The 26,542-nt window shown below is 50.0% G+C and overlaps 1 protein-coding gene across 2 annotated transcripts in view; it reads right to left on the bottom strand.

Moving 5' to 3' along the window:
- The window catches only part of LOC147611016 (sugar transporter ERD6-like 4), a 68,138-nt gene that overhangs the window by 6,649 nt on the left and 34,947 nt on the right, over window positions 1-26,542 (bottom strand). Inside the window, exons 10-14 of one of the 2 annotated variants that reach the window (XM_086785664.1) lie at window positions 21,262-21,342; window positions 21,090-21,174; window positions 20,950-20,996; window positions 20,514-20,576; window positions 20,324-20,383 (exon numbers count right to left, since the gene is read on the bottom strand). In XM_086785664.1, the coding sequence (XP_086641790.1) occupies window positions 20,324-20,383; window positions 20,514-20,576; window positions 20,950-20,996; window positions 21,090-21,174; window positions 21,262-21,342 (336 nt within the window). The remainder of the gene's footprint in view (window positions 1-20,323; window positions 20,384-20,513; window positions 20,577-20,949; window positions 20,997-21,089; window positions 21,175-21,261; window positions 21,343-26,542) is intronic. The other variant, XM_086785665.1, reaches the window with a different exon arrangement.

Genomic DNA, 26,542 nt, shown 5'->3' with positions numbered 1-26,542 from the left:
GCCTATGACAGAATGTCTACCAGTTGGGATATTTTTAGAGATAAAGTTTATGGAAGGACCCATCTCTAGACTCTTAGATTGGGACATGTGGCAAGCAAGTGGACCAAAGTGAGACAAGTGGCCTGACACTTGTTAGAAAGTGGATCAAAGTGAGACAAGTGGCCTCACACTTGTCACTTCAGCTATTGTGTGGCTCTCCACTTGTCATTGTAGCCTTCTCTTGCCATTTTAGCTCATGGGAGGCCCAAATCTATAAATTGGAGCCCTCTCTCTTCATTAATGGAGGCTCTCTTGCTGCACACTAGCCTCTACCACCGTTACAGGCTGCCCCAATGATGGCTACTCTCTTTCTCTCTCTCTTGAAGGCTGCCCATGAAGAATACCGGCTGTTGGGGACTGTTTTGGAGGCTTCCATTGCGAAGAAATACTGAAGGCAAGGGTATTCAATCATTTATTATGATTTCTAGCCATTGTATGTGTTGTACCAACATTTGTACTTGCTGTATCTGCTGTACCAACCACCGTACCGGCTGTACCAGCCACCGTACCCGCTGTACCAACCACTGTACCGGCTGTACCAACCATTGTACCTACTGTACCAGCTGAATGGAGAGTTGTACTTGTTGTACCAGCTCTATTGCATGAAGACCCGTGGTTTTTGGGAAAGAATCAGTACCCACACAGAGGTATATGGATTATGTTGTTGGCTCGGCATTCCTACAGCCTATGTTCCGGCTCAGTAGCCTCGTGTTGGGCTGTGTTATGGCATTTGTATAGGGATAATCCGGCATCTACCGTGGGGAGAGTAAGGCCCTCAAAGCTTGTACATGATATTATTCTCCTTGGGTAATAAAATACTCCAAGGGGGGGGGGGGGGGGGGGGCGGCCCATTCCGGCCTCTATGCGGTGTCACACGTGCAAGCTCCATTTTCAACATTTGTGAATGTTTTGTCCAACTTTATGTTTTATGCAAAGTGATGATGGATATGTGTTAAGGCTGTGGCCATGTTTAAGTATTTTAACATGCATTGATGGTATCAACAAGTGTGTCAAAGGCCCTAGTCCCCCGGGCACCCGCGTGCGAGTTACAGAAGACTAGAAACGCCTACTCTTGCCGATGAAGAATAACCCACAAGCTAATCACCCCACAAGAGAGATGGGCGCTTGACAAGTGAAGGGGGGAGGGGGGGGGGGGGGAGAAGCGGCAAATAGGCAGCACACACGGAGAGAACAAAGAGACAAACTAAAGGAGGCGGGCTCAAATGGGGCGCATAGGCGGAGAAGAGGGGAAGCCCAAGGGGAGGGGGGGCTAGAGAGAAAAAGGGCGAAAAGGCGCACAGGAGGAGGGTGCTGAAGGCAGCGCACAAGCCTACGCAGGAGTGAACAGGGCAGGCAGCGAGCAAGAAGGGGGCGAAGGCCGAACCAAGGTCCCCAGGGGTTTTTTATTTTTTTATTTTTTTTTGGGGGGGGGGGGTGTGGAGGGCGGCGAAATGAAAGACAGGTAGGACTAAGATGATGCAAATAGGCACCGGGTCGAGCTCCAGCTCGAAGCTCTTTTCTTCTAAGTCCAACAAGTGGACATTTTGACCAAGTATGACAGCAAGAGAGGGGGTGCCAAGAGGTTTAAATGCCGGTATTGTGGACTTTATAGAGGGGTGGGACTCTCGAGCAAGTAAAAACCCAAGCCTCTTGATGGCTGCACCATCCCCTACCGACTGATTTATGTACTGTACCGGCTGAATGGAGGGTTGTACCGGCTGATTTGAGGATTGTACCTATTGTACCAGCCCATGTACTTATTGTACTGGTTGAATGAAGGGCTGTATCAGCTGAACGAAGGGCTATACCTACTGTACCAGCGCATGTACTTGTACCGACTGAATGGAAGAGGGCTGTACCAACTGAATGGAGGAGAGTTGCACTAACTATATCAACTCTATTGCATGAAGACCCCTGGTTTTTGGGGAAGAGTCAGTACCCACCCAGAGGTATATGGACTATATTGTTGACTTGGCATTTCTATTTGTGTACCAGCTGAATTCTATGGTTGCCTCATGCTGGGTTGTGTTATGGTTTGTATGTGGATAATTTGGCAAGTACCAAAATCCTTTGATCATCCTTAGTCCAATGGGCAAACAGAGAGGGTGAATCACGTTCTGGAGGATATGCTTCATGCATACATCTCCAAGCAACCATCTAATCGCAAGAAGCACATCCCAAATGATCGAGTTGGCATACAATAGTGTTCAACATTCAACTATTGGTTAAAGTCCATTTATGGTGATGTACGGTTATCAACCTAGATCTCCGGTAATTACATCGAGACATAAGGGTATTAGGATTGATGCGGCTAGAGAATTTCTTGGCAGATATGCAGGCGATGCTAGTCAGTGCACAGGAATCTATCGGAAGTGCTCACGATAAAGCACGGTTTTATGTTGATAGAAAGCATTTGTCGAGGGAATTATCTGAGGGAATGCTAGTATCTCTAAAGAAACCCAAGAGTTCTGAGACGTTGCAGATGGGGAGGGTTGGGAAGTTGCCCCCAGGTCTTGAAAAGGGTTGGTGAGGTGGCTTATAAGCTAGAATTGCCTCCTAATGTGAAAGTTAATCAAGTTTTCATGTGAGTAGACTCAAGGAGAAACTAGGGTCTCAGGATAACATTGTTAAACCTCACGAACTCATAGAGACTTGTCCTTTGTTCCACATGAGCCATAGTATATATTGGAATTCAAGGAGAGGGAGCTTAGGAATAAGTTGATCCTTGAGTATAAGATCAAGTGGAAAGATAGGGCAGCAAAGAACTCAACTTGGGAGACAGCTGCTAGTTTACAGCAAAGGTTCCTTGACTTTGTTCCACATGAGCCAGAGTATATATTGGAATTCAAGGAGAGGAAGCTTAGGAATAAGTTGATCCTTGAGTATAACGAACTCATAGAGACTTGTCCTTTGTTCCACATGAGCCATAGTATATATTGGAATTCAAGGAGAGGGAGCTTAGGAATAAGTTGATCCTTGAGTATAAGATCAAGTGGAAAGATAGGGCAGCAAAGAACTCAACTTGGGAGACAGCTGCTAGTTTACAGAGCAGAGGTTCCTTGACTTTGTTCCACATGAGCCAGAGTATATATTGGAACTCAAGGAGAGGAAGCTTAGGAATAAGTTGATCCTTGAGTATAAGATCAAGTGGAAAGATAGGGCAGCAAAGAACTCAACTTGGGAGACAGCTCCTAGTTTACAGCAGAGGTTCCTTGACTTTGTTTCCTAGAGAGGAGAGGTCTTACGAGGAGAAGAAAGTTATGTACCTAACGCTAATCCTGAGGATTAGGTGCTTACTTGGCCACGGTTGGGGAGCTCTGTAGGGGGGAGGCTGCAAGCAAGTTACAAGTGGCTAGGGTTCTTTATTTATTGATAATCATTGGTTACTTGCTATTTATAACTAGACGGTTATTTATAGCGGGCCGTGGCAGTAGTTCCCGTATAAATGGCTTATGGATTATTGTGGTCATATACTCATATACTTGACAGTTGGTCTTATGTGCTTCGACCAGAGTAGTATTACTTCTGCCATAGACATGGCCGTTCACAGGCAGCCTTGCTGAGGGTCCCTTAGGACAGACTCTAGTGGTATGGGACGATGCCAAGATTGACTTGCTTGGCCTGTGGTAAGTGGAACCTTAGCCCTTGGCTCGAGGGAGATTCCGGTTGGAATCTGTTAGAGGTGCAAATCTCGCATGGGTAGTGGGGATTGCAAGGTGGGAAAAGGGAGGCCAAGTAATCCCACATGCAAAGGCAGTGTGGAAGATGAAAGGGTATATATAGTCCAAAGGGACCCCTCCTATATTCTACTCCCCCTAGCTTGTATTTTGTGGAAGACTGGAGGGCTAGTTAGGTAGGGTGGGGCCTTGCCTTAGCATGCCATGGCCTCCACAAGCCCATGTGGATGTGTGCCCCTAGGGGTGCTAGGGGCTCTAGAAAGCACGTTGAGCATATATGTTGGCCAACCGCCTAACCATTCGTGGTGTGGTATCATGACACATCATGGGCGGTGTGGCAACTCTTGGAAACAGATGGTATCAGAGCCCCGGTTCATGGTCCCAGGCCACTTCCCTCCCTGCAAGATTGGAGGGGGATGTTGGAGGTGCAAATCTCGCTTGGGTGGTGGGGATTGCAAGGTGGGAAAAGGGAGGCCAAGTAATCCCACGTGCAAAGGCAGTGCGAAAGATGAAAGGGTATATATAGTCCAAAGGGAGCCCTCCTATCTTCAACTCCCCCAAGCTTTTCTTTTGTGGAAGATTGGAGCGCTAGTTAGGCAGGGTGGAGACTTGCTTAGCATGCAAGAGCCTCTGCAAGCCAATGTGGATGCGCATGCCTCCAGGGGTGCTAGCGGCTCTAGAAAGCACATTGGGCACATATGTTGGCCAACCGTCTGTCCATTCGTGGTGTGGTATCATGACACATCATGGGCGGTGTGACAACTCTTGGATTCCAAGAGAATCTACGGTTGGGAGGTGAGTTTGCATGCACCCTTCTACGTTGTTCTAACCTTGTGTACATCCAATCTCCCATCTGAGACTGGAAGGAAGCTCTTGCATGATACCTATACTCCACCCTCTACTCCAACGCCTTGAGGGCAGTCCTGGCAGCCTCCAACTATGCTCCTACCCAAGGGCTGGCAAGAGTCTGCTCCTGCAGCCGCTGAAGTGAGGCCACGCTACGACAAATGCCCTACTCCTGCTCTCGAAAGGCCAGGAGTCACATTTAACGGGGCTTCAGCAGACTGCACTACCTTTTGGATTTAGGAAAGGCAAGGCCTTGAGTGCTTCGCTTGGGAGGAGCTCATCTTCAACATCTGGGGCACTGGACAGGATGCTTGCTTGGCAGCTTCCAGAGTTTGATCGCATGCCCCCCGGTCTCGCCTTCTCCCGCTTTGACCAACAAGATGCTAGTCCCATCCTCTCCTGCCTGGACTCTTCTATGTTGACGAGTGGAGCTGTGATAGGGGCAACATGGTTGGCATTCTTGCTGGCACTATCTTCTCCGACCATACACATGTGATGCTTCATCTTTCAAACCCGTGGTAGCAGGATCGCCAACAAACTATGAGGATCCTCCCCTTGCAAGACCCCGAGATTTCCCAGAGGATTGAGGAGATTTGGACTTCTTTCTCTTTCCCTCCCTTGTTCGTTGCTGATGCCTTGGACACTGCCCTCCGCGAGATTAGCCACTTTCTTCAGTCCGTAGCTGCTGACAGAGATGCAGACTACTCCTTGGTTCCAAACACAAGCGACCAATTAGTATGACTCCGGCTGGGAAGAATCTTCCCACAGCGGAGGGTATGCCCAGCTGTGAGATGGTGCTCCATGAGGACGTCAACTTTTCCCCCACACGAGGGCACACTGCAAAGCTGCAGAAGGCACCACCCAGTCTCCAGACATTCCATGAGATGATCCTCATGGCTGAAAGGCAAGGTGAGGGTGGGCCGCAGCCAGGCTTGGATAATCTTCAACAGAGGTTTGGATGGGTAGTAGTCAAAATCAGCTCATGGCCGAAGATGCTCAAAATGGGCACCGATATAGACAGGTGGATCCACTCAGTGCTCACTACTACCTAGCTTGCTGTGGATGGATCTCTGCCCTACATAGGTGCCTATCGATCCCGCACTCCAAAGATGTGTAAACCCTTAAGCCCAGGGGTATGACATAAGAGCTCCATCCGAGCTGATTGCCAGTTTTGCCAATGGCATCAGTGATCCTGAGGTCCCCCAGCATCTGCTGCGAGTGATAACCAGCCTGATCCCGTACGGTCCAATCCACCACCTCGTCGTCCCACACCACTCCTAGGGCGGTACTCAGGGGGGAGGAGAAGTCCACAGCTCCCACGTCCCTAGGGGTGGGGCAGGAGAGATGGAGTACCACACATGCGCACAGAAGCGCGCACCTCTGAAGTTGCTGGCCTCAACCAGGAGGCACATAAAAAGGGGATAGTCCACCAGTAAGGGAGGATTGCCCAAGGACTCCAGAGAAAAAAAATGGAACTGGAAGGGATAAGAACTGTCTCCATCGAGTCCATGAAGCTCTGGAAGGAATGGTAGCGGATCATAGGCCCCTGGCCCAGGGGCCTGCAGTGACATCCACCTACTGCCTGCGAATTCCTGGTCCTGCACCATTTGCGGATGAGGCTCGCCTAGAGTGTATATATATATACCTAGATGAATCCAGGAACATGCCCAAATTCACCTTATAAGAAAGCGCAATTTATAACCTCATGGTAGTCATCCACAAGACAATAAACCACTATCGCCTAGAGTGTCCCCACTATCGCTCCCATCACTAGGGAGCCTCAAAAGGGTGAGAGAGAGAGAGAGGAGAGGCTGTCGGTGGCGAGGTCTAGGCGGGGGGCCCACAGCTGGAGCCGTAGCCGCCGAGGTTCGGTGGCCTGGCTGGACGAAGAATACCGTCTGGGCAAATGGGCACGGTGACCCATGTGGCAGCAGATTAAGCACTGTCCTCCAACTCGATCCTGGTGTATCCTTTTCCCCAGGAACTAGATGTCGGTGATCCGCCCGTGATCCCCAACAAGGACTGCCTCAAGGAGATCCCTGATACGGGAAAGAGACACTTCTTATCAAATCGAGAGTAGCGAGCTGCGCTCCCCCCCGTCCTGCTTTGCGTCGCTGCCGACACCCCCCTGCCTTAGCTCCACTGCCTGCCCCCCCCCCTTCTCTCTTGCCCTTCGCCTTCTGCGCCCCCCTCTTCTCCCCCTGTCTGCGCCTGTGCCCTGCCCCTGCCCTACCCGACTGCACCCCCCCCTTTTCCGCCCCTGCCCGCCTGCGCCCCCCCTCTCTTTTGAAACTTCTTATCCACCCCTGCCCTGCCTGACTGCACACCCCCCCCCCGTTTTGCGCCAGTGCCCGGCGCCGGCCCCCCAGTCCTGCCCGACTGCAGCAGCCCTGCCCCGCCCCCTCTCTTTCCTGCGCCCATCCCCCCCCTCCATTCGCTGCCTGTGACCCCCGCCCCTTTTCCTTCTGCGCCACCCCGCCTCCCTTTGCCTTCTTTCTGTGCTCATCCGCTGCCCTTCGCCGCCTACGTCTATTTCCACCCCCCCCCTTTTTTTCTTTTCCTTTCTACGCCATCCGCCCCTTCATTTCCTTTCTCTGCCGCCATCTCTAGCCCATCCTTGTTCCTCCGGCAGCGCCTTCAGGTTGTGGGCAGCTCTTCATTTTCTCGGTGAGTTTCGGCCCCTTCTGGTCTTTGGCCCCCAGGAGGATGTTGAGATATCGAGCTCGTCTAGTGAGGCGGTGGCCACTGATGACCCGCCTGGGGGATAGGCCCCACACTTACACCACTGGCATGGTTGGTGAGATCATGGGAGATATGCGGCCAGTGGGATGACAGGCTGTGTGACAGCCATTCTAGAGACTGGCATAGTTATAGCGCCAGCTCATTTAGTCGGGTTCACACTATAGAGAACCCGTGTATGTATTGGTTGAGTACCTTTCATATTATGTGTACTCTTATTCTTGTATATGGTGTGTTGAGTGTTGAGTAGAGAAGAAGAAGATTTTCAGCCTCTCACCTTGTGTTTTCTCTATTAGGGTTTTGTGAGTGTGTGTGTGTGCTTGCAAGAGCTCAAGCTCTCTTCCCCCCTGCATCTTTTCATGGTATCAGAGCCTGGTTCGTGCTAAGGGCTGAGCTGCAAGCAAGAGAACCACAGGAAGCGGTACGAGGGTAAGAGCTTCAACTACTCTTCCCTATTGTGTTGGTGACTACACCCTTGTCGAGAGCTCTACGGGAGGCACCGGCAAACGATCTCTGATTGAGAAGCTTTCTTCGTGGGAGTAAAGCTATAGGGCAACTATACAGTCCTACGAAGTCCTACGGACTGAAATTTCCGGGCTGAAACAGCGTTTCGGGCGCGTCTGGACCTCCGTTTTTCAGAAAGCAGACGATTTCGAGCACTGCGGGTAAGTCATCGATTCTCTGCAGAACTCTGTTTCAAGTACTGCAGGAAGACAGATTGACTGTGCAGACACTGTGGGTGCTGCAAAGAGGTCTACAGTTGCCATTGGGTGTATGTATGTGCATTGAGGTCACTGGTTGTGACATTTGAGTGGATAGCAGTACCGCTGTGCAGAAAATACAGCAGTTGTGCAGGAAAAACCAGAGTGCAGTTTCTGGTAAAATTGTGTGTTTGGCAAGATGTCTAATGATGGCATAACACAGATTGTGGCTGAGAAGCTGGATAAGAATAACTTCCATGCTTGGAGGTTCAGGTTGACGAATTTTCTGATGGGAAAAGGCTATTGGGACTACATAGAAGGTGAGCACGAAGAGGCACCGGAGATACCGGATATAAATCCGACTGCTGCAGATGTGAAAGAGTTTAAAGACTGGAACCAAGGAGCCAGGAAGGTTATGTATTGGCTTTCCATTAGTATACAGGACACCATGATTGGGCACATTCAGGATGCCAAGTCCCCCAAGGAGGCGTGGGACACCTTGGTAAAGCTTTATGAAACAAATACCAAGGCTCGTAAGATACAGTTGAAGAATGAACTTCATACTGTGGAGAAAAAGAGCATGTCTGTGAATGACTATGCGCTGAAGATAAAGGGTATTGTGGAATCCCTTGCATCTATTGGTGTGTCAGTAGATGATGATGACAAGGTGGAAGTCTGTCTACGTGGTCTCGGGCCACAATACAAGGCGTTTAAGACGTCTATTCAGACTCGGGAAAACATTCCCAACTTTACAGATTTGGTGTCTATGCTGATTATCGAAGAGAAGAACTTGGGTGAAGACCAACAGTCTTCACAAAGCAAAAACAGTTCAGAGCAACAGGCCTTCTACACGAGTTCACGAAGAGGACGAGGTAGAGGAGGCCGTGGACGCGGTCAAGGAGGTGGCCGAACAGGTAATCAGAATTATGGCCAGCAGCAGCAGCAGCAGCAACAACAACAGTCCCAGAATCAACAACAACAACAACACGCAGGTGGAAGAGGCAAATTCAGAGGCAGGGGGAGTCAAAGAGGCCGTGGAAATTGGCAAAGGCAATATAATGATGCACGTGAATGATATTATTGTGGTAAGCCTGGACATGTGCAGTCAGAATGTTATAAGAAGCAAGCTGACATACAAAATGGGAAAGTGCAGCAAAACAACTATGCATCCTCAAGCAGAAATAATGAGGATAATGAAAGGTTGTTTGTTATGCAGCATGTCGTGAATGCCATGTCTGAAAATGTTGATGCAGCACAAAAAGATAATGTATGGTATGTGGATTCGGGCGCTTCGAACCACATGACGAGTCATGGGGAGTGGTTCAAGGAGATGAAAAACCCGGAAAGACCAGGTTTTGTAGAAACAGGGGATGACACTGCTCATCCAATTGCCCACATTGGAGATGGGCCATTGTCTATGCAGGATGGCAAAGTGAAGTACCTTGCAGATGTACTTCATGTACCGAACATAACAAAGAATCTGGTTTCAGTTGGCCAGATGATTGAGCAGGGTTTGCAGGTTCGGTTTAACCCTGATGGGTGTTATGTTGAAGATTTCAAAGACAAGTGCAGGTTGGTTGCAAAAGGCAACAGAGTGGGCAGGATGTTTACGTTGAATGTAGACATGCCTGAAATGAGTGCTGCGATGTTTGCAAATGGTTCAGGAGTTGTTGCAGACACAGACATATGGCATAAAAGAATTGGACATGTAAATGTGCAGAGATTGAAGTCTATGCAGACAAAAGAATTGTGACAGGGCTGCCAAAATTTAAAGTGGAAGGTATGCAGAAAATATGTGAAGCATGCCAATTTGGGAAGCAAACAAAGCATGTGTTTCCACGTAACAGATATGTGAGCAGAAATGCACTAGATGTTGTGCATTCAGATGTATGGGGTCCTACGAAGACCGTGTCTATGGGAGGCTGCAGGTACTATGTCACTTTCATTGATGACCACACAAGGAAAGTGTGGGTATATTTCATGAAGGAGAAGAGTGAGGTGTTCACTCACTTTCAGAATTTCAGAGTTTTGGTTGAAAAGCAAACAGGGAAATATGTAAAGTGCCTAAGGTCAGATGGAGGGGGAGAATACTTCTCCAATGAGTTCTCTGAATTTTTGAAGAAGAATGGTATTCGGAGACAGTTCACATGCAGATACACTCCGCAGCAAAATGGAGTTGCTGAGCGGAAAAACAGGCACATTGCTGAGATTGCGCGAGCATTGATGGAAGAGAGGAATATGCCGCATTGCTATTGGGCTGAGGCTGTTTCTACAGCAGTATACATCATGAACAGGACTCCAACTGCAGCCATACATGATGTAACTCCAGAGGAGAGGTTTACTGGCAGAAAACCAGATTTGTCTCATCTGAAAGTCTTTGGATGCATTGCATATGTGCATGTGCCAGATGAGCTGAGAACTAAGCTGGACCCGAAAGCTGAAAAATGTGTGTTTATTGGATATTCCCTTGAGCAAAAGGGATACAGGTGTTATAACCCTACTACACGTGAGTTGAGGGTAAGCAGGGATGTTGTCTTTGATGAGATGAGCAGCTGGTATGCTGCTGAAAAAGAAGCTGTTGGGGCTGATGTGAGTGGAAGTGTGGTTGCACAGAATGCAGGTCAGCAATCACAGTCGTTGAGTGGACCAGGAGAGTCCTCATCTAGTGGGTCTGTTGATAGACCATGGAGTGGCAGGCTGCGTCATAATACCAGCCCTGCAAATGTGATTAGTACATCACGTAAAGGAAAAGAGAAAGTGGTTGAGCCCCTTGGTATGCCTGACATTTCTGCAGGGCATTCTCATGTTGATGGAGAGTCTAGTGGCTCAGATATGAGCCTTGATGAGGAGCTTGGGATCCCAGCTATGAGAACACCTGGTGTAAAGAAGGCTATGGAAGCCATGAATGAGAAGCTGCGAAGATCTGGGAGAGTGAGAAATCCTGTGCAGAGATTTACCTATGATGGTTATGTGGCACATCACTATGCATATATAGCAAAGGTTGTGCAGGTTGTTGAGCCCACATGCATTGATGAGGCTGTTGAAAATGTGTGTTGGGAGAAAGCTATGGATGAGGAGATGGATGCACTATATGGAAATGAGACTTGGGATTTAGTGCAATTGCCTGAAGACAAGAAAGCCATTGGATGCAAGTGGGTGTACAAAGTTAAACATAACAGTGATGGAAGCATAAACAGGTACAAGGCTAGATTGGTAGCCAAAGGATATGCACAGACATATGGGATTGATTATGAGGAAACTTTCAGCCCAGTTGCCAAGATGGCAACGGTGAGAGTTGTGATAGCAGTGGCTGCGTCAAAGCAATGGTCTTTACATCAGATGGATGTAAAAAATGCATTCTTGCATGGGGATTTGCAAGAAGAGGTGTATATGTTGCAGCCACCTGGTTATGAGGATGTGGGTCACCCCGAGCATGTTTGCAGGTTGAAGAAAGCCTTGTATGGCTTAAAGCAAGCACCAAGAGCATGGTCTGACAAGATTTCTGAATATCTTGTCACTATTGGCTTTCATGTAGCCAATGCAGATTTCTCATTGTATGTGAGACATGGTGATAGAGGGGTTGTGCTTGTTGTCATCTATGTAGATGACTTGATCATTACGGGGGACCATGATGCAAAGATCTTTGATGTAAAGATCTTGCTTAGACAGAAGTTCGAGATGAAGGATCTGGGGGAGCTCAGATATTTCTTGGGCATTGAGGTGATTAGGTCACCACATGGTATTGGATTACTGCAGAGACAGTATGGCTTGGACATGTTGTCCAAGTATGGTATGTCAGGCTGTAAGCCTATTTCTGAGCCATTGGATCAGAATGGCAAGTTGAGTGCAGATTCAGGAGAGATCTTGGAGGATCCTACTATGTACAGGAGCATAGTAGGAAGTTTGATCTACATGACGATCACCAGACCAGATTTGAGCTATGCTGTTGGGTTGGTGAGTCAGTTTATGCAGGTTCCACGGAAACCGCATTTGGATGCTGTGAGACGCATACTGAGGTATGTGAAGTCTACTTTACATTGTGGACTATTGTATGAGACTGGGATAGAGATATGTGTACATGGGTACACAGATGCTGATTGGGCTGGTAGTATCTCAGATAGACGATCTACCAGTGGATTCATGTTTTCTTTGGGGAGTGCTGCTGTGACTTGGAGCAGCAAGAAGCAGCCTACGGTTGCTCTATCCAGTACAGAGGCCGAGTACAGAGGAGCTGCTATGGCAGCATGTGAGGTAGCTTGGTTGAGAAAGCTACTTGCAGATTTGGGTCTATCAGTGGATAGACAAGTTGTCATTTTCTGTGACAACATTAGCAGTATACAGTTGGCCAGGAACCCAGTCTTTCATGCTCGTACGAAGCACATAGAGGTTCACTACCACTTCGTCAGAGAGAAGGTCTTAGCAGGTAACCTTGACCTTGTTTATGTCAGCACAGAGGATCAGGTAGCTGACATCTTCACCAAAGCATTGGGTACAGAGAAGCTCCGCAGATTCAGAGCTTCGCTTGGTGTGCATGAGATGGAGTTGAGCTCGAGGGGGAGTGTTGAGATATCTAGCTCGTCTAGTGAGGCGGTGGCCACTGATGACCCGCCTGGGGGATAGGCCCCACACTTACACCACTGGCATGGTTGGTGAGATCATGGGAGATATGCGGCCAGTGGGATGACAGGCTGTGTGACAGCCATTCTAGAGACTGGCATAGTTATAGCGCCAGCTCATTTAGTCGGGTTCACACTATAGAGAACCCGTGTATGTATTGGTTGAGTACCTTTCATATTATGTGTACTCTTATTCTTGTATATGGTGTGTTGAGTGTTGAGTAGAGAAGAAAAAGATTTTCAGCCTCTCACCTTGTGTGTTCTCTATTAGGGTTTTGTGAGTGTGTGTGTGTGCTTGCAAGAGCTCAAGCTCTCTTCCCCCCTGCATCTTTTCAGAGGACTCCATGGCAGCCGCTCCGTCTCCCCTACGACTGAGGCCGCCATTACCTGTCTTTCGTTCTTCGAAGCAGACCTGCAGCATCTCGTTACGACTGTCGCATCCCTAGATGCCTCCACTCTGGTATGCAAGATTGTCGGTAGCTGCCCCATGCGTGGCCAACTTAGAGATCTTCTTCAGGCTAGCCTCCTAGGTGTGCCAACAAAGATTGCAGATATTCATCCTTTGGGACGCAACTACTACCAGGTTGAGTTCGACTCACCAGCGTCGTCTGATCTTGTCGTGCAACTGAGCCCCGTTGCACTGCGTACAGCCAAAACTTCTTTGTTGCACGGTGGCAACACGGCTTTGACCCGGCATCCGACCCATTAGGTGGAGTTTCAGGCTTTCCCGTGACAGTATGCTTTCCAAGCCTCAAGAAGGAATACCTTTCGCTTCTCCCGGTGATTGGTGGTGCCATCAGGAGAGTGATGGAATCCCCCCCTACCGCTGCCTCAGCGCTCGCACAAGCAGTTGGGATTCCATCTCTCCGCATCTGTGCTGCCTCGCCGGACTCTATGCCTCACATGGTATCTATTCCCATTCTTCGGGGCGACCCCATTATGAAGCAAGTGGAGTATTCCAGCCTCCCAGGCCAATCCTTTATTTGTAGACAGATGGGTCATCTAGCCAAAGCTTGCCCTCGCCATTAGACTACGCGACCATCCCCGGTGGTTCCCCCTCCTACTTTCCGCTCAGATCTTCACCAAGGGGCCAAGGGCAGAACGGGTTCCCAGACCATGGAGCACCAGGTTCCGACCATGGATGACCCATCAGCTAAAGAGTGGCGGACGGTTGGCCCCCGCCCCAATCGCCAACCAAGCACTAGAGCTAAGCATCGCTGCCGTGCGCACCAAGCTGGCAGCATCCAGGAGGATTCGGTTCTGTCAGAGAACCATTTCGAGCACTTATCACAGCACCCGCCCTCAGACGGCAGGTCACGGAGAGGGCCCCCCCCCCCCCCCCCCCCCCCCCCCCCCCCGCGGCCCGCGCGATGTGGTGGCCGATTCCTCGTCGCGACTTCTCCTCTGGCCCTGAGTGCCCAGTGGGGCAGGTTGACCCCACCCTCGCTTCGTCGAGGCTTCCCCACCAGCCTTCATCTTTGATGGATACCTCTCAGCAGCATCCCTCCCTAGCCTCTCCGCCTTCCCGCTCCTCCTCGCCGCCTCCTCCCCTCCCCCACCCTCGCCTTCGACTCTACCCACAGTCGCTCAATTTGCCCCTTCCTCTTCCTCCGTGCCTATCACCCCACCCCCCCTTCCCGCCTCTCCAGAGCATTCCCGTCGGCCTCCTGCAGCCCGTGATCCTCAGAGGAGACCGCCGGCAAGTACCGTTCGCCGCATGATTCATCGTTTTTCAAAGCCGATGGAGATGGCCTCACCAGTGTGGGCTTTCCCACCTGAGTCTCCAGGCGGGCCCCCAAGATCTTGGGGCAACATGTGGATTATAGTTTCTTCCGGTGTCTTCCGATGGAAGGGACAAACAGGTTCAAGGAGACCGTAGCCCCTATTCAGGTATGTGTGGTCTTCCACCACACCAGGCCCTCTACGTTAGAGAATGGCACGATGATCTTCTCTTTCCCCTTGAGTGCAGCCCCCAAGACAAAGTGGGATCCATAGTCGATGGCCGCTACCATTCAAGATCAGGCAGTTGAGCTATCGCATCATCTGCAAGATCTCCGCATCACCGACGTTCTTATCATCTATGGCCTTTGACCAAGATCGAGCTTGGTGGCTCAGCACACAGAGACCAGGGAGGGAGGGGAGATGGTGACCTCCAGCCTGGAGGTGCTGCTTTGTGTGTTCATGCATACCTCTCTCGCAGTACCTCTCCCCCCTTCTTACAGATACCTCCATTGTGATCGATGGAGCACGGAGTATGCATACTCTCGCGCTCGGGCAGAGTGGTTGTATATGGAGGGTAGGATCCATGCCCACTTGACGCGACTCCGCACCAAGACAGATTATGACTATTCCCTGTCTCTAAGCCCGCACCCAAGACTCTACGAGTGAAGGGCAGTTCCGATAGTTCCGCCTCACACCAAGATTGATATGAGGATTGTCTCATGGAACATTCAGGGCTTAGGGGGGCCTCAGTGCTTTCAAAGACGAGGCGTCCTTAGAGGAGAGCTGCATCGAGCTATGGTGGGGGGACCTATCGACATTCTTTTCCTCTCAAAGCACCATCTTACTGAGGGGCGTAGCCGCCGCTATACGGGAAGATTCTACCAGGCACGAGTCATACTTTTTGGTCTCCATCCTTCGGCCCTTCAGGGACGCAAGGAGGAGTGTCTCTCTGTTAGTGAGTAGCTTCTACCATCTGAGACAGGATCAAGAGTTATAGTTCCAAGACGTGCTGAGTGGGTTACCATTTTGATTGGAGAGGATAGCGTTGGCTTCCTGAACATTTATGCCCCGGATGCAGCTGTAGGTAGAGCTACCTTTTGGAGCACTATCCGGCAGGCCTTGCCCCAAGCTGTTTTTTGGTGCATGGGCGGTGACTTCAACATGATAGAGGCAGCAAAGGGCAGACTTGGAGGTGGCATGGCCACAGTCTCAGGAGCAGAGTACTCTACATGGGAGGAGATGATATTGATTCGTAGGGGACAGGACCCTTGGCATCTTCCAGAGTTTGGGAGTAGCACTGGGAGGCTTAGCTTCTCTCGATCGGATAGGCGGAGCACTGGCCCCAACCTCTCTCGGCTGGACAGGTTTTATGTTGACGAGTGGGCTTGCAACCGTGGAGGCATGGTTGGTATTCTGGCAGGCACTACATTTTCAGATCATGCCCCAGTTATTCTATCCCTAGAGGACCCATGGAGGCATGACAGACATGCGAGCTCCAGGATTCCAGACAGCCTCATTCAGAACTCCAAGATTTGTAGCAAATATGGGCGGGACTGGACTTTTCCTCAAGATCTACAGCGTGCACTTTGGATGATGGCCTTGGGGAGGTCAGTATTTTCTTATAGGAGGCAGCCCAGAGTAGATTGGAGGGATTTTGGGAGCAAGAGAGGAGTCTGTGGAGGGGCCTAGCCTATTTACAGCATCTTCAAGAGAGTTCCCCAGACAGCCCGTGGATTGAGAATCAGATCGCTGCCGCCCGAACGGAGATTCGGTCCATTGAGGAGAGGAGGGTGGAGTATAGATACCATGCCAGGGCTTCATTTTGGACTCAGGCCAGTGACAGAGTTATTGGAGACTTTTTTTTTAGATAGCCGGCCCACACAAGAGGAGAGACAGTATTCACAGGATACGTGGCCAGGATGGAGCTACTGTTTCTGATCCCCCACAGGTGAGACTCGAGAGCCATCACCATGGATTTCTTCCGATCTCTTCTCATTGGTGCCCCATTATCCCCCTAAGTGATTGATGCGCGCGAGAGTCTGGAGGCACACGAGAGAGGTGGTTCCCCCCTCCCTTCGGTATTTCTTATTGACCCCTTTCACTACAGAGGAGCTGGCAGAGGTAGTGAAGGCATTACCCAGGGGCAAATACCCGAGGGCAGATGGAATTCCTGTTTCTTTCTTTCTTCGCCATTGGGACCTCATGGAAGGTGGCCTTCGCGCTACCTTCAATGAGATTATGCTCACAGGTACCATCCCGGAGAGGCTCACAAAGGTCTTGATACATTTGATTCCCAAGGAGGGTGGTGATAGATTGGAGATCCTGTAGTGGAGACCCATCACCCTTCTAGGGATGGCCTACGAGATTTTGGCCAAGGCCATCAGCATGCGACTTCAGCCTTCCCTCCCAGACTTGATCCATGACACTCAGACTGGTTTTGTTCAGCATCAGAGTATTCTGGAAAACATCTTTACCTTGTGTGAGGCGACAACTTTGGCTAGGATGCGACAGCAAGACCTCATTGTGCTACTTCTAGACTTTGAGAAAGCTAATGACAGGGTGGATTGGAGCTTTCTGGAGGGCACTATGAGCCGAATGGGATTCCCCATGGAGTGGATTCATGGAGTCTTGGGACTTTATTCAGCATCTCACAGCCACGTTCTTATTAGGGAGCCCAAGGCGACAGATTCCCCCTTTTTCGCTCGGTTCGACAGGGTTGTCCTCTGGCACCGTACCTCTTTCTATTTGTCGCCGAGGCCATGAGTAGTTTTCTCTCTGCCCAGAAGACCAAACTTCAGGGATTGCGCCTTCCCCTCCGCACGCGAGAGGAGCTGCTAGACTCAGAGTTTGCAAACGACACAACAATCTACCTTGCTGGAGATGTTGGGAATCTGCAGAGATTCGCGGAGGCGATAGAGATTTTATGTCGTGCATCAGGAGCACAGATGAACTGGCACAGGTCGTGTGGTTTTTGGGTAGGCTAGCACCCACCCTGACTTGGCGACCAGTTGAGGCTTTCCAATGGATCCAGAGGGGCACTCAAGTCCGATACCTTGGTTGCCAGGTTGGCATTGATATCTCTCCCGAGCAGCAGCTCGCTCCGCTTCTTCGAAGTATTCGAAAGAAGCTTCTATATTGGAGGTCGGCGAGGCTATCCCTAGTAGGCAGAGTGGTGGTGGTGAACCAGGTACTGCTTGCCACCATGTGGCACATCACCTCGTGCTGGCCATTTCTTGGGCTTGTATTGACCAGGTACAGCGTTTGATCCGGAACTTCTTGTGGGCCAGAAGTGATGGGAGGCCAGCCAGGGCCAAGGTGGCATGGAGAGTGCTCATTCAGCCACATAGCAGAGGGGGGCTCGACCTCGTTGATCCAGCTATACAAAGTCGTGCCTTGCTTGGCAAGTTGATTGTCAGAGGACTCCTACCCGGTGGTGAGCCTTGGAAGGATTTCCTCTTGGCCTCGATTTCAACCCGCACTCCGAGCCTTGGAGGCACATGGCCGCAGAGTATACTAGACGGATCTTCACAGAGATGCGAGCCCGTGGTTTTAGTCCTGCCTTTAAGGACACATTCGCAACCAGTCTACTTCGTGCTTGGGATCATCTCAGGCCAGCCCTCAAACAGATTGTTCCAGTGGCCTCAAAGGAGCAGCTTCGGCAGCCTTTGATCTAGAGCCCCAGATCCGTTTACCCAGTGGCCACATGCTAGGGGCCCGACCGCACATATCCTGGGGCGCCTTGAGCATGGGACCAGCCAAGCCTCTTGAAGATTGAGTTGCACACAGGCAATTACCTCAGGAGGAGCAGGAGAGAGGCCTGACAAGGTCCGGGGTAGAGATAGGCTCAGCATCGACGTTGACTCAGCTATTCCTTCAAAGTGGCTGACTCCTATTCTAGACCCGGCTCCCCCCGTGTGGCTAGGCATGTTCACTAGACATGATATCCTCGTGGCGGTCCATGGAGCAGATGAGGACAGTGGTCTGCTCACTTTTTCTATTGGATTACATGGCAGATTAGAGAGATCAGAGCACCCCTTGGAGGATTTCAAAGGCTACACCTTGTAGAGGGTAATGGTGATTGGTTTTCGGGCACAGGCATGGCACATAGATCGAGCACCGGCCAAGGTGGCCAGGGAGAGATTTTGGCGGTTATGGATTTGGGAGTGCTGACCTCTCACGCGGTTGCAGTGGGACCCTAGAGAGTGGACTTGGCATGATCCCACAAATCGGGTGGAGACTCTGGATGCCCCCTTCTTTGCATATACATTGCGGCTCAATCGCAAGATCCAGATGCCGGAGATAGATGGCACACCGGCAACAGCAACACATTGGCAGTCTCAAGGTCTATCACAACGCTTCCTTTCAGATTTTTGGAAGAGGCTTTGGGACAGCTTTCGGCCGAGGAAGATCACTCTCTTCCTTTGGCTGACGGCACGCAGGAGTCTGGCAATGGGTACTTGGCTAGCAATCAGAAGTCGGTTAACAGCTTGCCCAAGGTGCAGCCACCCCCAGGAGTCTCAACGACATTGCCTTTGGGATTGTCTGAAGGCTTAGCAGATTTGGCAGCGGATTCTCCGCATCTTAGCTATGGACAGGGTATCGACCTGGATCATCACTTGGGGTACTATCACTTGGGGTACTGTCACTTGGGCCACCGAGGCTAGAGTGGTCAAGACTTACGAGGAGAATGGGGGAGACCTTGTCCTTTAGGTCTCCCACCATTGTATTGCAGTAGTACCAGTCACAGCCCCACCTGCAAGTGTCTGGCGACCAAGCTCATGCCAACGATGGGAGATTTGCAGTAGCATAGCAGCCTGGCACATCTTGTGTGCTAGATGTAGCAAGGCCATCGAGGGTACTCACACTCCCCCGGCTGAGACCATTGGGAGCATATGGTTCGACATCATTCACACCCTCCGCAATCAATGGGGGAAGCTGTGCAGAGAGGTTCTAACCGCATGCGGAAGTGGCGGGAAGCCTTCTTGAGACTTTGGAAGCCTAGCCCTTTCCTCACAGATAGAGGCGGTGACCCCATTTGGCATAACAGACCACCTGTGTGGTTGTTTCCCCCCCCTCCCCCTGTATGAGATAGCCATCTCCTCATACAACGGCCAGCCGGAGGAGGAGTATCTCTTCCCCTTATGATCACTTGTTTCCCACCTTTATATGAGGCAAGTTTGTATTTAGCCCTTCGTGGTTGTACTTAGCTCTTTGTGGCTGTTTTTTCTTTAACTAATTGAAGGATCTTTTTCCCCGAAAAAAAAGGAGATCCCTGATATGGCCGTGCACCGGCCTGTTGCTGATGAACTTGCAGACAAGGGTGGTCGCTTCCAAGGAAGAAGATGACAATGCTACGAGCTGGAGGCCCCCGCTTTAGAGAAAAGGCAGCAAAGCGGGCTCGGACAGGGGGTGGTGGAGCAGCCATGGAGTCCCCCAAAAAGGAAAGGTCAAGGGATGGCATGACAACAGCAAAAAACACAGACCGGAAGCACAGGAACCTGTCAGAAGGAGAGACACGGAGAAGGCGGAAAAGAGAAAAGGAAAGATGGGAAGGGCTGCAGCCCTTCGCACTGAGATGGGGCTGGTCGGGCAGGGCAGCAGAGGCTACAGGGGATAAGCAAGCAAGAAGGGGGAGGAGGGCGGCGACCAAGCAGAGAAGCCGCAAAAGGAGGGGGGGGCGGGGGGGGCACCAAGGGCACGCGCTGCAAAGTGGAGGGACAGGTGAACACAAGAGAGGAAGCAGCAGCGCGCGAAGAGACCAAGAGAGGCTGCAGAGCAACAGGGGATGAAAGCGGAGGAGAAGGGGGGTTGGGGGGGGGGGGGCGCTCGACTTTGATAAAGGATGGTTTTAAGGCTGGATTTGATGAGAGAACCAACAAAATTGGTAATGTGTTGCATAAGTAAGGTGTGGACAAAGCAAAACCTAGACACATCAACCTTTTCAAACCATTGCACTCTTTTCAATCTTCAATTTGCTCAGTACCCTCAAATAGTAAGACAGCCCGACAAGGAAGCACGTGATTGCTGTCCCAGCTGCAGATACCTGAACCATGCGAAATATATAATCATCATGCAATCATGTTAATTGCAGAAACAGTACTCAAAACACCTATGCTTCTTGTCCCCAAGCATATGATCATCACAAAACAGTCATAAAGCTATCCAGCCCATACCATCAGAAGTAACCGCCGCCCAGCTTTGTCTACTAGCGCTCCTGAAACTCCAGTCATTGCAACCTGGAATACAGATGTCCAAATCCAAGTGAGCATCCCACGCTCTTCTGTGATCCTCACTGATTAATAAGTATTAAGTAGAGGTTAAGTAGTTATTAGATTCAGCTGCACATGAGCTCAAAAAGCCCTAAATTCCTTGAGATTTCACCGGTGTATAATTGATTGAGATTTCACCCTTGTATATTTGACACCAAGTCACAGTGACTTCAGCATAAGTCTGTCCATTGCCTTACCTCCCTTGCCAATTCTGATTGCAACTGACTAACTGACTTTGCCCCTTGATTTGTCCTCTTAATTAATTATAATTTAGGACCTGATTACTTTTCAGAGGAGCACATGCACACATGCGAACATGCTTTGAAAGAGAAGAAAAGACCTGAAGAACAGCAATGGATAGAGAAGCAATGTCTGATGATGGGAATCCTAAGCAAAACAGATGCATCGGCAGTAATTAGTAACCCTGTGACATGCCTGCAAGATATATGAGATGAACCATGGAAAAAATCACAAAATTACCTGCTGACTCAAAAATTGTGCTTGCATAAAATACAAGAGCATTGATTCCCCCTAGTTGTTGCAGTGATAGAAGACCCACACTTATCTGCATAGAATCACAGACAACCCCTAAATTTCTATCAGTTTTGTAACAAAGAAGGACACAATTTGTGAAAATTTTTGCTTTTCATACCATAAGAGGCTTCCTATACTGCTTCTGTAGTAGATCGGAGAGCTTGACACGATCTTGTAGGTTGTCGTTCGCAACTGCTTCCTGCATCATGATTCAAGACAGGACAAGCTTGAAAGCTCTACTATAATGGCCTATGGGCTATACCTCGTGTGTGTTGAAAACCAAACCACCGAAAAAGCATGACCCACACACGAAAACTTCTTTTACATCAATTCAGCAGTTGCATTTTCCATACAGTTCACGGATATTTCAGCGCCTGAATGTGTGACCAGTTACCATGACCATTTTCAAGCACTTGGACTGGCAGATCCCCCGTGCATGAATTATGAAGAACGACTAAATATGGGTTAGTAGAGTGGCCATCGGCATTAAGACGAGGCTGTTGTAGCCAGCCCAAGGCCCAAACATTGCATACCTCCACCAATAACAGCTCAGACAGGGCCAATGATTCACACACTGAGTGAGTATTGATTCACACTAGGTTCAGGAGTTGTCATGGATCAGTAGAATCAGCCATTGGTGGCACTTTTATCAACAAAATCATAGTACAAAGCTGCATGTTTTGCATCCTACAAAGCACTGTGGCTCAGATGGTACTGAGGAACATGGGAGCAAAGCAAATGGTTCTGATATTGCTGTCTCTAATAATCACAGCAGCCCAGTTAAAGATGGATGGCCTCGCCACATATCAACTATGCTAAGAACATAAAAAGAGGTTGTATGAAAGAACTCTATACACCATCTAATTACCATCGTGGATACCTTTCCTGAGGTGAAGTAACACTTTTCAATGAGACAAGTTCATCTTTATCCTTTCTTTTGGAATGTAATTTGTGATTTCTCAGTATAATTATCACACATCACCTGCAGTGGTGCCACGTAACAGACAGCCAGCCAAGGTATCAGTCGGGCTGCAGGCTAGGAGCATCAGGCAGGGTGCGCAGCCACTGGACAGCAATGGTGTGCGCAAGCCTGGGGGATTCCTAGGGACTTGCAGCCATCGAACAGCAGCCTGACAGCAGTATACACTGGTCGACCAGCATTATTGAGGCATATAAATTCATATGCATTCTCTCAGCAAGGCCAAGGAGAATCTTCAGCAGAGTGTGGGCTGCAAGTTGCCGTCTGCATTGTGCAATCTCAGCCATCATTTGCACTCGAATTTCAGTTGTAATACTCCTTGTTGTCAATACAGAACAGTAAATTTAGGACTCTTGTATGTGCTGTGCATGTTTGATTTCATAACTCTCATCTTTCTCTCTTTTGTCCAACCCTAGCACATACGCACAAGTGTTCTATAGTTGGTATCAGAGCCTAGGGAATTGCCAAATTTTTTCTTTTCTGGCGCCCGTGCGCTACCACGAGTGCACAAGACGGGTTTGGAAAAAGAAACTATTTCGGTTATCTCCTATTACCTATCTCACCCACCCGTCTTCAGTGTGAAGGGCTGCAACCCTCGCCATCCCTCCCTTACTAATCACTGTTTCTAGCTCTACATCATGGATACATACTCCAGAGGCACTTATGGAAGTGCTTTCCCGTATGGAGGACCGCATCGCTACTCGTGTGGAGACACGAATTGAGGTCTTGACAACCACTTTTGGTCGAATGAATATGGTACTCCGGCCATCCACTACAGATTTGGTGTCTATCGTGCTTCTTGGCAAGGCCACAAGAATTCCAAGGACAAAGTGGCAAAACTTCCTAGAGGTGGGTTTTTCACTCCTTCGGTTATACAAGAAAAGATGCAGCAAATAAGCTTTGCTCCTGGTCCAACATTTTCATTTTGAGCCTACACATAGTCGGCAAGAGAGATGCCGTTCATGTCACTCACAGTCTCCTTCTCGGAGTCCCTCTACACCGGATTCTCCCTTTAGTTCCCATTCACCTTCACCAGCTCAACATCGAGGGAACTACCGGTTTGCCGAGTTCTTCCTCCATGCCTCGTGAGGAACGAGCTCAGTTGTTGAAGCTTTTGAAGCCTCCCAAGTTCAACGGGAAGATGGACGGAGATGTTATCACCAACTCGACCCATAAGATGGCTATCATGTTGGCTGTAACGGAAGGGCCAATGTAACACGGAAATCTTATCTATCATGAAAAGTGAATAAACACATAAGCATGCCAGATAAAAAGGAAGATAACAACTCTGCCCAATACACCACACTAGGGGCCAGAAGATGGGCTGACCACCCCCCCCCCTTTATGGTTAGATTACCAAAAAGGAGTATGCTTCCAAATGCAACTTTGCGGATGCCCAAGGATTCTCCACGGGCTAGCACCTAATTTTTTTAGTACAGTATGAAAACAAAACAAAAAATATGTTGAATTTAATGTCAATACTCAGAACAAGCGAGCATTCCCGGCATAAAGCACATGTAGGACAACCATGGACAGCCCATACCACTCCCACATCAGCCGGGACAGCCCTGCATCTTCATCTTCCTCCTGTCTGGCTCACAGAGCAAGTCCCCCAGCCTTGGAGGGCTGTTTGCAGCAGTCAACCAGCTCTCAGAAGCCACAAGGGAGTTCAACCAGCAACAATTCACAAGCCTGAAGGTCTCCGATCAGTAGGGAATCCCTTCTCTACAAATCGGCCAGCTCTTCTGCTCTTTCCAGTGCGGTGACCAGCAGCTTTTTAGGGCTGTAAACAGTCGGAAAGCTCCCTGAAGGAGTCGACCAGCCCTCGCGAGCCACACACCTGGGTGAGTTCCGTCACGGTAGGTAGTGGGAGTTGGCTGTAGGAAGCTCTAGAACCAGTCGACCAGCTCCTTCCATGCACCAAAAAGCAAGCGCCTCCCGTTCTCCCCCTGTAATAGAGTTCCACCGCTGAAAATAGCCCAGGCATGTGCTTTTCTGGTTCAAACGGGGGCGCCTACAAGAGATTGGTCCAAATCTTGTCTAGTGCCCATCTATTGGCCGCCACATGTATTAAATTGGTCTTGCCCAAAATGAATAACTTATAATTTGTCCGGTCACTTATAAGTGAGTGTGGACATGCACCAGTAATTATTAGTATGAGAAATCATAAAGCTGTAAATCGGGTTTTTGGGGACACTTACCACCTGCAAAACACATGTAGACCACCTATCAGTCCCAAACAGGTGTGCACATACATGTCCATAGGGTGCCTAGACGTCCCCGGCCCATGGACAACACAGGCAATAATCTCAAGCATTGTCCAAGCAAACAAAACAAGTCATCCAAGTATAAAATCAAAGTCATGCACACATATGATGAGTGCAGCTAGACTGGAAGAAACACCCATCTGCTCAATTGTATCAGTTAAAATGTCCAAGGCTCATGATCCTTCCGGAACCTTCCCGAAACATAAATACAAAAGATCTCCAGGATAGCTAGTCCCAAGGAATCACATCATGTCAGGCTCGGTGAGCGATACATGTACACCATGTTAGGCTCCACAAGCCACACATGTACTATCATGTCAGGCTCCAGCCATACATGTATGTTATGTCAGGCTCCCTATGCCACACATAAATAGTAGAAAACAGAAGCTGTGAGAATGTTTGTGACATTCCCCCCGGCTTCTAGGTAGTTCACTGCAACTGAAAAGCTTCCAAATAGGCCTTCAGAAGTTCCAGATAATCCTCAAAATAATCCGCATCCATCCATTCTGCATCCATAGCCGAATAGTTTTTAAACTTCACAAGATACCTGCGTACTAGCTTGCCACCTACATGCTTATGCTCCTTATGAAAAACTATCTACTCAAGTTGCAATACCTCCTCAAGTTCATCCACCTCTGGTGGATCTTCCAAAACTGGTTCCATAGGAGGTGGTCCCACATATGGCCTCAGCAAGCTGACATGAAATGCATTATGTATTTTCCAATGATCGGGAATGGCCCATAATACCTATTCGAAAGCTTAGGAAACCGGCCTTCTTTACCTGGCCACTTCCGAAGACATGCTTTCTCAAACTTAAGTAACACCCAATCACCTTCCTTGAAAATAAACTCTCGCCTGTGCTTGTCAATTGCCTTTTTCTGCTTAATCTGAGATCTTTCTATGGCTGTCCAAACCTGTGTAAACGCAGTATCCAAATCTCGGACATACTCGTCTGCTGCAAAGATTTCATCTTTTGTTCGTAAGATAGGTGGAAGAACCACCTTGCCATAGACTATCTCAAACGGAGCCTTATTAGTTGAAGAATGCACAATGTTATTGTATGCAAACTCAACCAATGGCAAATACTTTTCCCAATCTGAAGCTCCCGCCTCCACCCTGCTCTGCGCGCCATCGCCCCCCCCCTTCCTTGCGGCCTTTCCTTCCGCCCCCCGCTTGCTCCCCTCTACTCGCCGTTGCGCCTCCCCCCTCCTTACTCGCTGCTGCGCCGCCCCCCCCCTCCTTCCTCGCTGCTGCGCCTCCCCCCCTCTTCGCCAGTTCGCCCCCCTCCCCTCTTCGCCTGTTCGCCCCCCCTCCCCACTGCCGCCAGTTCGCCCCCCCGCCTTTTCGCCTCTTCGCGCCCGCCTCCCTTCAGCAGCGCCCCGCCCCCCTCCCTCTCACGTTGTTGCCGTCCCCCCCCTCAGGGCCTCTCCTCCGTTTTTCGCCCCCTCCCTCCTCTTTCGTGCTGCTTTTCACCCCTTGGGGGTTTTTTGTTTTTTCCTCATCTTCATCCGTCCTTCTGCCTCTTGGTGTGCAGCCCGCTTCTTGCAGGTTTTCCGCTTTCGCCTCGCCTTCGCTTGAGCTTCAGACTCTGATGGAGACTCCTCCCGCCTCGCCTCAGAGGGACTCTTCCGCAGCCCCCTCGCCCGCCCCTGAGGACATCCCCATCAGGCTTTCTCTTTCGCCGGAAGAGGAAGCGAGCCTCACCGCAGAGGTGGAACGCCTTCAGGCTCACTCCACCATCTGCCGAATAGTCGGCACTCGCCCCAGCAGAGGGGAGATCAGGGATCTACTTCAGGCTCGCCTTCTTGCAGATGTGGGCAAGATCCTGGATGTACAGCTCCTGGGCCGGGGCCATTATCAGATCGAGTTCGAGGCCGCCCAGAGCGTTGCCAAGGTCCTTGCCATGAGTCCTCTGGACATCAGGGGTGCTCGGGCTTTCTTCAGACCTTGGCAGCATGGATTTGACCCAGCAGCGGCGGAGCAGGGAGAGCGCCTCTTCCATATTACAGTTTGTTTCCCTGGTCTCCGCCGGGAGTATCTTCCGCTCCTCCCCAGGCTCGGAGCATTGGTGGGCTCGGTACTAGAGACGGGCCCCTCAGCAGCTTCAGTGGTGGCCAGAGCAGCGGGGCTACCTTCGGTCAGAGTGTTGGTGC

Source organism: Cibotium barometz, chromosome 48, assembly GCF_041138505.1.
Source record: "Cibotium barometz isolate CiBa-2024 chromosome 48, ASM4113850v1, whole genome shotgun sequence".
Classification (NCBI taxonomy): domain Eukaryota; kingdom Viridiplantae; phylum Streptophyta; class Polypodiopsida; order Cyatheales; family Cibotiaceae; genus Cibotium; species Cibotium barometz.
Note: the sequence above shows the minus strand (reverse complement) of the source record. Positions and strands in the feature narration are given on the sequence as shown.